At 40.6% G+C, this 15356-nt stretch overlaps 1 protein-coding gene across 1 annotated transcript; it reads right to left on the reverse strand.

Moving 5' to 3' along the window:
• Nucleotides 1-564: 564 nt before the first annotated feature.
• On the reverse strand, nucleotides 565-1002 carry LOC125371982 (protein GVQW3-like). Its single transcript, XM_048380744.1, has one exon. It carries the CDS (start codon nucleotides 1000-1002, stop codon nucleotides 565-567), a length of 438 nt encoding a protein of 145 aa, XP_048236701.1.
• Between the last annotated feature and the right edge of the window lie 14354 nt (nucleotides 1003-15356).

Raw genomic sequence — 15356 nt, forward strand, 5'->3', positions numbered from 1 at the left:
TTCCACCTAGTTTGCCAGTCACTGATGCCCGATCGGTAGAAGTCAACATTCTGGTCCCCTAACCAACCCTCCACAGCAGCAGTTAGCTCATCGTCATCTTCAAATCTCCGGCCCCGGAGGTTTTTTTTCAGCCTGGGAAAGAGGTGGAAGTCACTGGGGGCTAGGTCTGGAGAATAGGGTGGGTGAGGGAGGAGTTCGTAGCAACATTCTTGCACAGCTGTCATCGCAACACGGCTCGTGTGGACTGGTGCGTTGTCCTGGTGAAGCAGAATCCCACGACAGATTTTTCCGAGGCGTTTCACCTTGATGGATTGGCGCACCTGCTTCAATAACTTGGCTTAATACTCCCCATTCATTGTGGTGCCATGGGGCAGGTAGTCGATGTGAATCACTCCTTTGCTGTCCCAGAAGATGGTCATTATAACCTTCTTGGTGGATCTGGTGGCTTTGAACTTCTTTGTCTTTGGAGAAGTGGCGTGTTTCCATTCCATCGACTCCTGTTTGCTCTCCGAATCATAATGATAAACCCAGGTTTCATCACTGGTTACAATCCTAAAATGAAAATCATCTGGGTTGTCGTTGTACCGAGGCTCCACTGATGGTGACCCTTGATAGCTTCATGCCATCTGTAAGCATTCTCGGGACCCATCTGGCACACACTTTGGACATGTGGAGTTTGCCATGAATTATATTATGTATGGATCCATATGATAGGCCTGTTGTTTCTTCTAGCTCATGGAGAGTAATACGGCGGTTTTCCATCACTAGTTTGTGTACAGTGTCAATGTTTTCAGGGCTGGTTCTGGTTGTTGGCCGTCCGGACCGGGCATCATCTTCTAAGCTCTCTCTGCCACGCTGAAATTCCTTCACCCACCGTTTGATAGTTGCAGACGATGGAGAAGACGTTCTATAAACTGCAGTCAATCGCTCTTCAACCTGTTTGGCAGATTGACCCTCTAGGACAAGGAACTTTATCACCGCTCTGTACTCAGATTTGTCCATTTTGCCAATTCACTAGGGCTTGGTCTCTTTTACGAAGTGTTGTGACAAAATAATTGCAGCCAGCAATATGTTTCTACATAGCATCAGTAGCTAAGACATTCATGTACATCAGGTGTAGCGCATTGTACCATTCGATCAGGAATACTGTGTGAGGCTCAAAACCTTTTGATATCCCCTCGTATCTGACATTATAAGTTTTTTTTCTATCTCCTTGATTAAAATCTCCATTGAAGGAAGTTGAAGGACGTACCTAGGGTCATCATCAAATCTTGTTCTCCCAGCCTTAAACATAGAAGCCCCACATTTAACAGTACAATAGCTAGGGCACTCATCCCCATACACTTTTGACATGCTTTTTTGAGTACTTTACTCTAAAGTAAAAAATGTGATGACTGCTCGTTCTTTCCATTTCTGTGTCCATTTGGACGCTTCTTACATTCAACTCGTTGCCACTTATATACGATCGGTCGCAGCAGACCAAATACACTTCCAATGAACTACTCAAGCAATGTACCACACGGACTAGTTCACGTCGTTATGGTCCATAGCTGAAAGCTGGTCAGGCTTAGGATTTTCTTATCAGCCCTCGTATCATGACTTATATATCAGCATAATGCGGAAGAAAGCGTGAAAATGATACAGGACTTAGACATGTACAACTTTGGTGACACCTCTGATCCCTGGTATGGTTATGTCAAACCAAGGAACATAATCACAGAGAATATCAATTCGAACACACGATTATAGAATGCTAGCATATATAAGTGCAATAATCTTGGACGCGACGTTAAACCCCATTTCACCTCACCTCACCTCGTAGCTGACCATGCAGTGATTTACATGCCTTTAAAATTCATTTACATGTATTTCTGAATTTGGTGGCGGTATAGGTTAACAAGGATATTGCGTGCATAGAGCTGCGGGTTCCCCGGTACAGTTTAGAGAGAGACAATGGGCATATGAACATAATATCAATCGATAAGTTATTAGCCGAACATTTCCATACATGAACCTACGTAACCTCGTACACTAAAACGGTCTGGTGACTACAAAACAAAAGGCTTAGTCAGTTGTAACAAGTAGCATGATTTTAAAACAATGAGGTTCGCTGGTTGTCTTTTAGAGCAAACGGTTATACGGAGCGTGTGATTCCATTTCATACAAACGAGTAATCTGTACAAAATATGACCGCGAATAAATATGTACATGTATACATTGTAATAGGCCAGTTTTGAACTAGGTGTTTGCGAGTACTTACACACAGAAACGGGCACTTCCGAACCACTTACCCACCCCCCTCCACCTGTCTAGCATAAGACTATTCAGTTACAGTCACGGATAAGACTTCCATATCTTGGCCCAATAAAGACAAAGTAAGGTGATACAACTATCAATTCATTATTGAAAGTATAATTGCAACATTAACTGATAATGAATGGTACAACCACTCTCAATAATAACATTAACTTTTGATAGACACATCATTTTGCATTTGATGTGGTAGGATCTATTAAAGGGCAAGTATAAAGTGAAAAAAAATATTTGCAATTTTGTTGCGAATATCAATTTTCCTAGATGCATTTCGCCAATTTCCGAGAGAGAGAAAGTCATAATGTTCGTTGAAAGTATTTAAATGTCCATCTGAAAGGGCGGAAATCACACGCTCCACAATCGGTTACCAAAAAAGAACCTATTTGGGGTCGTGGCCTATAGCTACCGCCGCAGAGGTTACAACTGTTTTCATGTGCTGATATGTTTACGGCTTTTATCTATCTTGTGATGTTTAGACGTTATTCATATGCTGTTTCTGTTACTTCTGTTACATGTACTTCTCCAAAAATAAACATTGCATACATCGTCGAATGTGTTATTTATAATATGTATAAAAATATCAAATCATGTGTCCCCTTGCTCAATGTGGATGCGACAAGGTGAAAACTTGTCACCGTTACTATCCTCACTTTTTGTAATATATTTAGAACAGTACTTTAAAGATCATAATTGTAATAGTATTTGAATTAATTCGCACCCAAGTGCTATATGTGTGCTTTTAAATGCATTTATTGCTTTGTTGTATGAAGACGATACTGTCATGTTAGCCACTAGTGCTAAAGAACTGCACAACACGTAAGATAACTTTGAAGTGTTCTGTAAATCCAACAAATTAACAACGTTGCTGGGACAAATGTTGTTACTTAAGTGGCTCATATACTCTTCAAAAAATGAAACGCAAAGCCAGATTTGCGTGAGGTAGGAACATACATGTATACAAGAAACCGTACAAGGTATTGAGCCAAAATGTTGTGGAGAGAACACTTGGTAATTGTAGTCATCTCAGTTATAGGTATATAGGAAAAGTCAAAGGTGTTGGTCAGCTACCACCAATAACGCGTATTACCCCCGTTGGGATCGATAGCGGCCTGACATCTCCTGCCCATGGAAGAGACGAGTATGCGAATCACATCCTGGGAAATGGTAGCCCACGCGGCCTGTAACGCCAAAGCGAACTGTCTGGTCTATCCAATTCATCCCACAGGTGCCCTATCGGGGTTCACATCAGGGGATCTGGAGGGCCAGGGGAGAACATCAACGTTGTTGTTGTGTAGACAGGCTCTTGTGATCCCTGCTGTATGCGGTCGAGCGTTGTCCTGCCGGAATACACCGTTGCTGTTGGCTGCAAACCTGTCCTGTCGTGATTAGAGATAGCCGCCCACATTGTAACGCTACCACCACCAAACCTGTCCACTTCCTGTCCGCAGTTTCCGGCGTGACGTTCTCCCCGACGTCTGTAGATCCGTGGTTTTCCATCCCCTCGACGGAGGAGAAATCTTGATTCGTCGCTGAAACAGACATCTCTCCATCTCTCCATCACCAATGCAGTCGTTGTTGTCCCATGCAGTTGAAACCGATCCCATAGCCTTGTGATGGTGCTGGGCGCTACATTTAAAACCCTGGTTACAGCTGATCGGGATTCCCCTGCCTGCAAGCGGCATATGGCGTTGTTTCTTTGCACTTCTGTTAATCTTGGCATGTTGTTGAACTGTAACTGTTCGATTGACGCAGATGCCAGGCAATCAAAAACCCTGCACTTTAATATCGTTCATAGTGCTGCTTAAAGTGCAGTGCTAAAAACTCGAGGGCCCTTTTGTTAATGCACTGGGTGCGTCTTTCCGAATCGTACGTGTTTCCCGACTAATGGTTTGCATGTCCTTGTTGTGATCATTTTGATCCGGGAAATTTGTCACTGACACTATAACACATTAAACCTCTTCATTTAGCACCTTTTGGTCTGCTAATGTTGCTTTTATGGCCCCAAATATCCGTATTTCGTTTCATTTTTTGAAGAGTCTAGATTATTCCTTACTATAAATGAATCAGTTGTTGAAAATACTTAAACTATTTAGGATAAATACATTCCAAAAATAACCAATTTGTCACATGTAAGAAAAAAATTGCGGATCAAGCTACAAACGCCATGTTTGTGCTGGAACAAAGTCGTTTACTTAATTAATTATTTCAATACCAAATTATACTATTTGAATGTATGGTTAAACCACCATTACTTTACGGCACGGAAATATGAAGCGTAACTTGAAAATCTGCAATCACGCATCTTAAAAATTTGGAAAGTTAAAAAATGCCCACCACTCACTATGGTATATAGGGAAAAATCTGTATACATGAAATTAAGTGTTCTTTGTTACTTGTCGAAATAAATGCAATCAAAAATTGTCACATATCGTGTATACATTATAACAAAATGATGTGAATTCTGGCATCTGTTTACATAAATTGGTTACTAATGTTAAACCAACACTAGAAGATCTGGGATTTGGTAAAATTTGGCTGTCCAAATATGGATTCTGTATAAGTAACCAGAGATCCTTTATATCCCAAAGACTTAAAGTCCAATATTTACAGGTCTGGAACAACACACGTCTTACTAATCAGCGACTGATAGAAGAAAGTACCATCGTATGAAAGAAGCTGTCCACTCTGTAATCAAGGGGATATTGGTGATGAATGTAACTATACTTTTGTCTGTATTTTTTTCTGTAAAGAACGCATTAGACATCTGCCAGCATACTTCACACATCACCCGGTCTCTTTTCTTAAGACAAAAGGTTTGTATACTTAAAAATCAGTATTCTGTTTATTCTAAAAATATTTTGCAATTGTATTTACATTTTTTTAAGTCTTCCCGATAATTTCAATATCTCTGTACTTATGTTACTGTTGTATGCAATGTCTACCCTCTCCGCAATCTTGTATATATTAGTATACACATTAAGTACATGTATTGTAACCCTCGTATGTCGTGATTCACTGGCCTGAGTGAAAATAAAGTTCTCTATTCTCCTATTCGACCCTTGGTCTTGACTTTGTATTTATTTAAGATAAAAATTTAAGATTGGTAATTAAAGAATTATTACTAACGTTGTGTTTGGGTAATAAGCACCAGCTGCCCTTGCCCCTATTCCACACATTAAATGCCTGTCAGGTATTAATCCCCGAGTAAACAACCAGAGGCCTCTTCTGTGTTGTTGCCATGGTGCGTAAGTTGTAGACATGGTTATCAAATGGTTGGCGCGACAAAATACATTGTGTATCACAAAGCCTGAGGCAAAAGCAGGCAGACAGGGCGTCGGCCCGATCATCATCATCGTCGAAATTGCGGGGGCAGGGGATTCCACGCAGTGGGGGAATTGTTCGTTTTGGGCACGATTTCGCTTGTTGTTTTGTGTATCGTCTGTTGTACACAATTTCCGGTTTTCAAATTTAATTTGGCCAAGCATTTCTAAGTATGCCTTAAAATAATAAAGTTGCTATGTTGACTTTACTTGCCCTTTAGGATACATGTTAAGTTTCAAAGAATTAACCATGCCTCAGAAGCTGACAATTATATGCTCGTGTTTTCCAGAAAACACAATGATGAAGTTGACCGTGGAGTTATTAAAATTACTCCAATCCTGTCAAAGCTGAAGCGTAACCACAAATCTTTTGAGTGAGACCTTTCGCTAGAGATCTCATCTTGACCTTTGCTCTTGTCATATCATGTGCAAAAATGACCAATTGCAAGTCCGTGGAAGAATGCCTCCTGATGTAACAAGAAAATGTTCATAGTAGAAATAATTAAACGGCGGCTATAAAATCAAGATAACTCTTATAAAAGCAGTTCCATCTTTATTGGCCAGTCTTATTTCAAAAAATAACTGTTGAGAGAGTTTAAATATGTGGGTGAATGCGGGCGACACATGTAGATTTAGTTGGAAATCCTATGGGGAAACATTTGTCCAGACAGTTCTGTATGACTATCAGCTGACAAAGAGATAACCATGTACTGTTGACAAATACTTGTATTCAAACAAAGAATCGAAATTATGTACGCCAAATAGGACAGACAAATATAGAAGTACAATGTATACCCTAAAGCAAATCAGTGCATCATCTATTGTGATAAATTTTTGTGGAAGTCACCGATCATGTGTATGGTACTAAGGGACTAATAGCTCAATATTATTGAAGCGTGGGAGCTTTGATTTTTGAAAAACACGAAGTAAAATAATTGTTTCAGTGTCCTCCAAACATTGAGCGTCGCTGTATTAGTGCAACAATCTTGGACACGACGTTAAACCCCATTTCACTTCACTTCCCATCCTTGAATAATATGTAATGATGGTTCAGTTTCAACATGTGGTCCACGGTACACATGGTCCGGTACTGGCAATGATCTTCCACTTCTGAACAGAGATACCTGTACATTGCCATTGGAAATTTGGAAACACATGTACACTAATTGTTTAAGGAAGCAGCCTAGGAAATACCAATAATAACAAAGTTAAATGTGTATCAGATAATTTGCAGTTATCTGTGCCTATTCATATTTTCTACTGACGGACGGTTACATGATGGTTATTGCCAGTATTATGCCATTGCGGTTAACCAAAGTCTGCATCCTGCTTTTAACGACACAGCCACGGTTAGGTCAGATCCCTCGTAAAACCCGAGCCACTTACAACGTGTAGACGCGGAGAGTTCTGATTAAATCAAGAGGTGGTTTCACGACATGTATAGGTTTCGCTGTTATGTCTTGGTGAAAGGGTCCAAGATGTAGGCTATGGTGCTGAGTGGAACTGTGATTAGTACTTGACATGGCGTGCCAAAACAGATACTTATGTCCCAATCATGGTGATTTGTATAGGCTAGTAATTACCAGTCGTACATGAACTGATTTCTTGTAACGTCTCCAGGCAGTACGTACCACAGTCGGTTATCCCCATATATGTCTATCTCATTTCTCCGTTCAGTGAGTGAGTTGGGTTTAACGCCGCTTTTAATAGTATTCCAGTTATATCACGGCGTGTCAGCTTAATGTGGGAGAAAAGCACGGGTATGGTGCTGACAAACCTAGAAACATAATCGGGGCGAACCGGGATTCGAACCCACAATCATAGGTTTCTGGCGTGCCCAAGGGACGCAACTCTGCACAGTGAATCGCGGCGCCTTAGACAACTAGGCTACCCGTGCCACCCTCCATTCAGTATAAAATTCGAAACTTCAGGCTTTCAATTGCAAAGAAATTCATACTATTCTGCCAAGGGAACAAGGAACAAACATATTTGAAGCGAAAACTTTAAGCACTTCCAGTGACACATTGGCGTTCAAGGACAGGAGAACAACCACATTGTATCCATAACTTTTTAGACAATGTTTCCTGTATGAAGGAGAACAGAAGGAATTATTGATTTTTGTCAAACAAACAACTGGTCCCAGTGATGTTATACACTGGAAGATAACAGTTTGGCTGTATAATGTGTGGAATGGTAGATCTTTCGTGTGGACATATGACATGAAGTGTACATATAAAACTATTGTTGTCAATGACCCTTAAAGCTTTGCAAAAAATAAACTCCAAGCCATAATGACATACCTGCAAATTTAACCTTAAAAATCGCAACACTTCATGCGTTGTCCTTGTGCGTCGCACATGTTTGTGTCTGAGATCAACAACATTGTGACCTCGCCATTCACTCACAACAGATGTTGCAGGAGCGTTAGGAAATCACAACCAGCTCTCGAAAATCTGAGGCCATCACTATAAGTTTTAGATCGTGTTGTGAGTGTAGGTATTTTTCTTAATGTTACCGTGGTATTAATTTCATGATGAAATCTAAGCATCTCTCAAAGACCGTATATGTTTTTCAGTACTCTTCTGTAAAGTAAGTTGAAATCATCTCAATGTCTTCAAACTGAAACATTATCTAAAGGCCTCTATCGCATATAATTATAATCTTACCATTGCGACACAGAATGTCGATACATAATATGTTTTTAAGTGTCTGCATTATGTGCAAGTCGTGATGTAACAGAAGCTAATATGTTTGTAATAGTAATTGAGAGCCATTCAGCACGCTGTAATCATACATTTAATGTACAAGAAAATGATGAAATTGGAGAGTGTGCTTATCATATTGCCAAGAGGAGCTTTGGGGACATTCGTTAATGTTATCAAAATGCCAAGGCCATCTCAACAGGCACTGACGAATCACACGTTTAGACACACATCTCTCATTTGATTATGTGGTGCAGTAAGTGACTAATGAAATTCCCTTGTTTGACTTGTACCATATGATCCCGTGCTTTTTCAGAGGAACAATTAACTTGTGTTCGTGACGGAGGCCACCGATGGGGTACGATACGCTCACCCTTCGCGAACACCTTGTATCGTCACTATTTAATAGTGATTCATAAACACCTGCGGTCGGAATCGTACAATGGACCTTTAGAGGATCATGGAAGGTTTCTGTTGCGTATATTTTCGCCTCAGATTGTAAATAATCAAATAGGACAAGACACACTAAATTTATTAAATCTGATATTTTCGTACGTTTCATGATTCACTGACGTTATACACAAACATTTAAGAATTGAATGTAGTATCGTTATGTGACTCTGTGGTGTTTGCCATTATAATGACTTAATTCATCTGAAGCAATCCTCTTATATAATTAATGAGAAGAAACCACTCAACAACAGTAACCTGCATCGAGGTTGTGCACTAAATGATCACAGTAATAACAACTGATAAATGGATATTTGTAATGCGTTATAAGCCATCCGTAAATGCCTGCTCAAAGCCTTTATTTAGCCCGATCAATGGATCAGTGTGAACTTTCTCTGGAGTATACAACCCAAGCTGCTTGTGAGGCGCTAAAAGGTTGACAGTCACATAACAGTCTCATCCTACTGCGTACCCATTCACTGCAGGGTGAATAGATCCCTAGCATTTCATGCTGGTCCTGCCACAGGAGCCGACAAAACAGAGGATCGGATGGTGGCTATGTGTGATTGCTGGTAATGCGTTCCACTCGTACCAGGGTGGGTGAGTGAGTTTGGTTTTACGCCGCTTTTGGCAATATTCCAGCAATATCACGGCGGGGGACACCAGAAATGGGCTTCACACTTTGTACCCATGTCGGGAATCGAACCCGGGTCCTCGGCGTGACGAGCGAACGCTTTAACCACTAGGTTACCCGACCGCCCCCACTCGTACCGGAAGATGCGAACCCTCGCATATGTTATCAACCTTTGGTATGCATTCCTAATACTCGATTTATTTACAGGATGTTGTGAAAAAGCTTTATTACAACTGAGAAAGAGGTACTGTCACTGCCCCTCAGAACCTCTTATCGATGCGGCCATCTCCGTTGTCTAGTGGATAGAGTGTCTGCCGGAGAACGGAAGGTCGTGGTTAGATCTAAGATCTGATAAAAAAACACGTCAAAAGATTGTACTTGTTCCCCTGCCTGGCGTTCGACAGTAAGGGGATAAACCAAGGACTGGTCGGCTCTAAGTCAGTATGCTATGTCTCAGTCGGGTATCTATGTTTAAACTGCTGCATCAAAGCCCTCAGCAGAAGCAGCCATATACACACGTACACAAACAGTGGCATGCACGTCGCTAAAGAAGTGCAGTTATCTTCAAGGTGACGTTAAACCCCATTCCACCTCACCACCTCATTGTGGTCATTCAGTATCCAAAGGTCATTCGGTATTCTGACGACCTTTGAAGATCCGGGTCAGAAATGGTCTTCAGCAAATCCATGCTTGTCGTAAGAGGCAACTGGGCTTGTAACAAGAGGCAACTAAAGGGATCGGGTGCTCAGGCTCACTGACTTGGTATCGTATGCCAATTGCTCATGTCAATCCCTGAATTGTCCGGTCCAGACTCGATTATTTACAGACCACGGTCATACAGCTGGAATAATGCTGAATGCGGCGTCAAACAACAAACAAACAAATAAGAAAACAGTATTGAATAAACAAATTATCGAGTAACTTACATTCACTCATTGTCATAGGCCGTTAAAGAACCAGATTCATTATTCAAATTTACTCAAAACCTCCCACGGTGGTACTCTACTGTGTTTTCAAAGGACTAGTTTATCTTCAGATTTAACCACGCTAAACTGAATTTGAAACCGAACTAGTAGCGGTTTCAAATGTTAAATTTAACTAGGTTAGCTATAGGTTTCAAATTTAGCGCCGTTAAATGTACAGGTAACCTTGCTATACATTATACACACAGTAAGTTTATCGCCATTCCACCATGTCCGGTTTAAGAACTCTTTGAGGTGTAACGTTTTGTTGAAAGCAGGACACTCCATATTATGGGGTGGAATACTCTATCTTATGCCAACTTGAAATAAATAACAGAAGATGTATAACTTATAACAATGTAACTATTTATTCAAATTTGTATATCTTATGTGAGAATGTTCACTGAGATCTTCAAACAGAATTGAAATAAACCCATCCACCCTCCAGTTATAATGCACTCGACCAGGAGCTGCTCCCGGCGGAGCGAAGCAGATGGAAAATGTCGTTTACGTGTTTGTTCAACTAAATTGTTCAAAACATATTTCTGAAGACGTTTGTGCCATTATATTTACAACAATTGTCAATATTGGATCATGTCATGTCAAATTCTTCGTCACCCCATTCATTTGAAGGACCAAGATGGAAATCGTAAAAAAATCCCTATAACAAAAGTTCCCATTGATACACAATTCGTGAGCCCCGCCATATTGATGGGCAAACACTAAATGTAGACGATGTAAAGTGGCCCTCAAATCAGCAGTTTTAATCAGAGGGGGCTTATTGTGGTTTGAGACCTATCATTGACCAATCAAACGTGAGTATTTTCCAAAATCATGGTAGAATAAATAATTAGCATCAGATAAATTGAACAACCTAAGACATCATATACATACAATGCATGTGGGAGTTAACATCAAGATGTGGAATTAATTTAGTATATTGATACATTACCACATGAACGGATGCACGTGTGTTTCCCTCATGCACACATAAGCAACACATGAAGACAACGCAATGAACCAGTCGCCAATATATGTTGCAGGCACTGTGCACAGTCGGCAGTTTATCACAGCCGTGGTGACCATTATACAGAGGCAATCTTCACTTCATGTGCGGGCCTTACTCCAACGCTGAAGATCCGTCATTGTCTGGAATAGCTCACTTGGGGCTCAATTTCTGATTGAGGTTCGTGTCACAATAAGGCACAATTTGCATTGTTGGTGTGGTGCTTTTACTTTTAGGCTCACGTGACTGTGTAGAACAATGAAATAATAGATTAAAAAACATTCAACCTTTTTTGTGAACTTAATGAACAGTGAGTTAGTGTGTTAGGGTACCGCCGCTTTGAACGTTATTTCAGTTTTATCGCGACGTGTCAGCTTGAAGTTGAAGGAAAGCCAGAACGTTACAGGCCTAAAACGTTTACCAACTTAGCAAAACCCATTCTTAAGGATATGATGCTGACAAAATAAGAATCACAATCACGGCGCATCACAACGGATCCTGGCATGTCGAAGGGCGGTAACTTTGCAGTTGCTTATGAGACGACTGGGACACACGTGTCCCGAACATGATGAGTGAATTATCGAGCTTTTAAGAAGGTAAATGTCTGGGCATGATTTATTTCCAGATCTCTGTTTCATATCTTATCTGAAGTAGATGTCCAACAATTTCTTTACCATTTTATATAATTGGTACACAAAAGGTACATGATCTCCATGAAGAGGTACATACAAAATGTCATATCAACAACCACATATGATCAATCAACATCCAATGCCTGCACTTCCATGTGACTCGTCAATCATTTGAATTACATAATTATCTTAAAAGTATAACAATTCCTGCATGTACAAAATGCCGTTTACGGTGGAAGAAAAATACACCGTGTCCCTGTACAAAGTAAGTCATGGTCTTCCTTCCTTGTACTTCTTTGAGCATGTAAAACCTATTACTTGAGTGGTCTCCTTTCATGGCGTTCGTTCACGCAATCCATCTTGTGAGCACTGAAGGGCGCTGGAATATAAATGTTTAACACTGAATAAGTGTTAGCTATAACCCTAAAGGTCACAGAGCGTTTTCTCTCGGAAAGTATCAATGTCGATTTCTCAAAATGTCACGTGGATCAAACGTAGCATGCTCAAAGGTAGTTCATTTTCTCTAGTCTATGAATAATTAACATACAGCAGTGGGCCAGCCTGTTATAGCTGAGCAAACAAAAGTACTTTCCACACTCTCAAAGTAAATACCTGAAAAGCTATGAATACGTTCTCTAGCATATCAGTACGGTTAAGTCCTTCATCAGAACCCGTACTGAGTCACTTCATATCGAGGAGGGGGCACGGGTGGCCCAGTCGTCTAAGGCGCCGCGATTTGCTGTGCAAAGTTGCGTCCCTTGGGCACGCCAGAAACCTATGATTGTGGGTTCGAATACCGGTTCGCCCCAATTTTGTTTCGAGGTTTGTCAGCACCATACCCGTGCTCGTGGGTTTCACCAGGTGGTAAACGTCTTAGACCTGCATCACTTCGGGCTTTCCTCCCACATTAGGCAGACACGCCGTGATATAACTGGAATAATGCTAATAGCGGCGTAAAACCCAACTCACTCACTCACTCATATCGAGGATCCTATACTTCAACTTAAGACTCGCGTAGTCGTCCACGGGTGTAACCACGTACAGGTCAAATCATTTGTTTTGTGCTGGTCATTGCGTCGAATTCTATATTCACCCTGATTGCCAGCACCATTTCCGAACTCGTGGAAAAATATAAGCTGCGAACCTCAGTTTGGGTTCTCCTCCAACATAAAGCTGACATCCATGGATATACTTGAAATAGTGTTCAAAGTGGCAAAAGTGGGGCCTTTTTCAGAACTGTGCAGTCCGTATACCCACCATTTTAATAGACTCTTCTCCCTTTCGTTTAGCTGAATGTCGCATGTTGGTTGTAAGATATGAGCATGGTAAGTTAGTATGCTTATCAGTAGATAGTTGTTTTTGTCACCTCATAATCTGTTTGTTTGTCCAAAGTATAACAGTTACAGAGAGAAATATCTATAACCATTTAATATTTACTAATGTATCAATACTATATTTAAGCATGTGTAACAGACAAAAGGAAGCGTGGAAAGTAGGAACTTTTTTATCTATCAGCTTTGACCAAAGAAAGAATTGGATAGATGAGCGTTTTTGAATGTATTTACTGGAGATGAATTTATTTCATATTTATGAATGCTGTTCTGAACACAGCATATCACTTTGAGCAACTTGAATTTTTAAATGTATCTTCAGTTTTTTCAGATTGTGTAATGTAATCACACGAAACAACCTACTGTCGAGAGGTTAGCAGTGTGTTGTCCTTTGATTATACGCATTGGTAATGGCAATTACGATAATGTATAATATTAATTATTTATCACATTAACTGCTTGTATTGGGAATTATGGGCTGAGAGGCTGACATTCTGAATACATTATATTGATTGATCGTCACCTCTCAACTTTAATATATAGACACTCTCTTCATACATCCTCACTAATCTATGATCACAGCGATGTATACATAAGCTCCGTCCTAATGTCCTTTTAGCAAAAAATACCACATTGGCAATTTCGGGTTAACATCGTCAACCCTTTTTGGTATTACCAACGTCTGGAACACTTCTATATTTAGCTCCAGAATTTACTTATAGCTGGTAGGATAAACATCAAACATATACTTCGTGGTATCTGGCAAGTGTTACTTCCTGCAAATTTTCATAATTCTGTAGAATGACTGTACATGTATTCTGTTTGTACAAACACAAGAAGTATCAAAGTGTTTTGCCATTCCCGGAGAAACGTTGGTTATATCCGTTAATATCTTTACATTCTCCGAAAGGTCCTGGGTGGGTTTGACTAGGCAGCGCTTCCTGGGAGAAGTCTCATTCACTGTCTGGGCTGCGTGTAGAGGGGACAAGGGCCCTGAGCTGATGATGAGCCTAACCAGCCTGACTGTGCTAGGATCACCAAAACCCTCTTTGCTGCATTTTTGTATTTAAATCTGCAAATATTTATGATAATAAGCATTCCACAGTTTTCTAAAACGAGCCAAAGATGTGGGAATCTCAATGTCGAAGTTGATTTTGTTGATGGTTCTGTACTGCTCGACGGTACAGAAGTGTGTCAACCAAGCGAAGTGCCATATCAAATCGGCCAAGACTAAGTTTTTCAAGGAGAGGCTATCTGAACGACCACTGCATCGAGTTTATGTGCAGTGTGTTGAGGAGGTTACCAACCCCACAGATGAGGTCGGCTGGTCTGAAAAGTGAAACAGAAGGTATTTTGTTTGCTGCTCAGGGCCAGTCACTTCCCACTCGAAACCGTCAATGTGTCATTTTGCATCAAAATGAAGATATGTTATGTAGGTTATGTTATGAATTTAATGAGACTATCCAACGCATTGTCAGTGGATGCCCAGCTTTGGCACAAATACAGTATCTTAAGCGACATGATGGTGTAGCTCGATCATTTTATTACCGTCTTCGCCATGCGTGTGGTTTTGACACAGTGGTCCATCCAGGGTACGACCCAGAATATGTAGAGGACGTTATGGAAAATGATACATACACAATTCTTTGGAATAGGCCCATTTACAGCCTCTGACGTATTCAGGCTAACAAATCTGATCTTGTCCTTTTTGATAAATCCAATGAAATCATTTATATCATTGATTTTTTTCTGTCCCTTTTGACACGAATGTGATTGACAAGATTCAGGAAAAACATGGCAAATATATATGCGGACCTCGCTTTCGAAATGTCACGCTTGCATCCCAAGTACCAAGTTGTCCGACTCCCATTGTTCTCGGTGCCTTAGGGTTGGTATCTCCCAATCTGTTGACTGACATTTGGAGAGTATCCGGGTTTGCTAGCAGAAATAAAGACAATCTGGGTAATGCAGAAGGCTGCAGTGTTTGGGAGTCTTCACTTTCTCCG

The sequence above is a fragment of the Haliotis rufescens genome, unplaced genomic scaffold (assembly GCF_023055435.1).
Source record: "Haliotis rufescens isolate VD_foot unplaced genomic scaffold, xgHalRufe1.0.p SCAF_1, whole genome shotgun sequence".
Lineage (NCBI taxonomy): Eukaryota > Metazoa > Mollusca > Gastropoda > Lepetellida > Haliotidae > Haliotis > Haliotis rufescens.

What these genes read in the sequence shown, in the direction of transcription:
- LOC125371982 (XM_048380744.1), bottom strand. Translation starts at nt 1,002, where the DNA reads ATGGACAAATCTGAGTACAGAGCGGTGATAAAGTTCCTTGTCCTAGAG.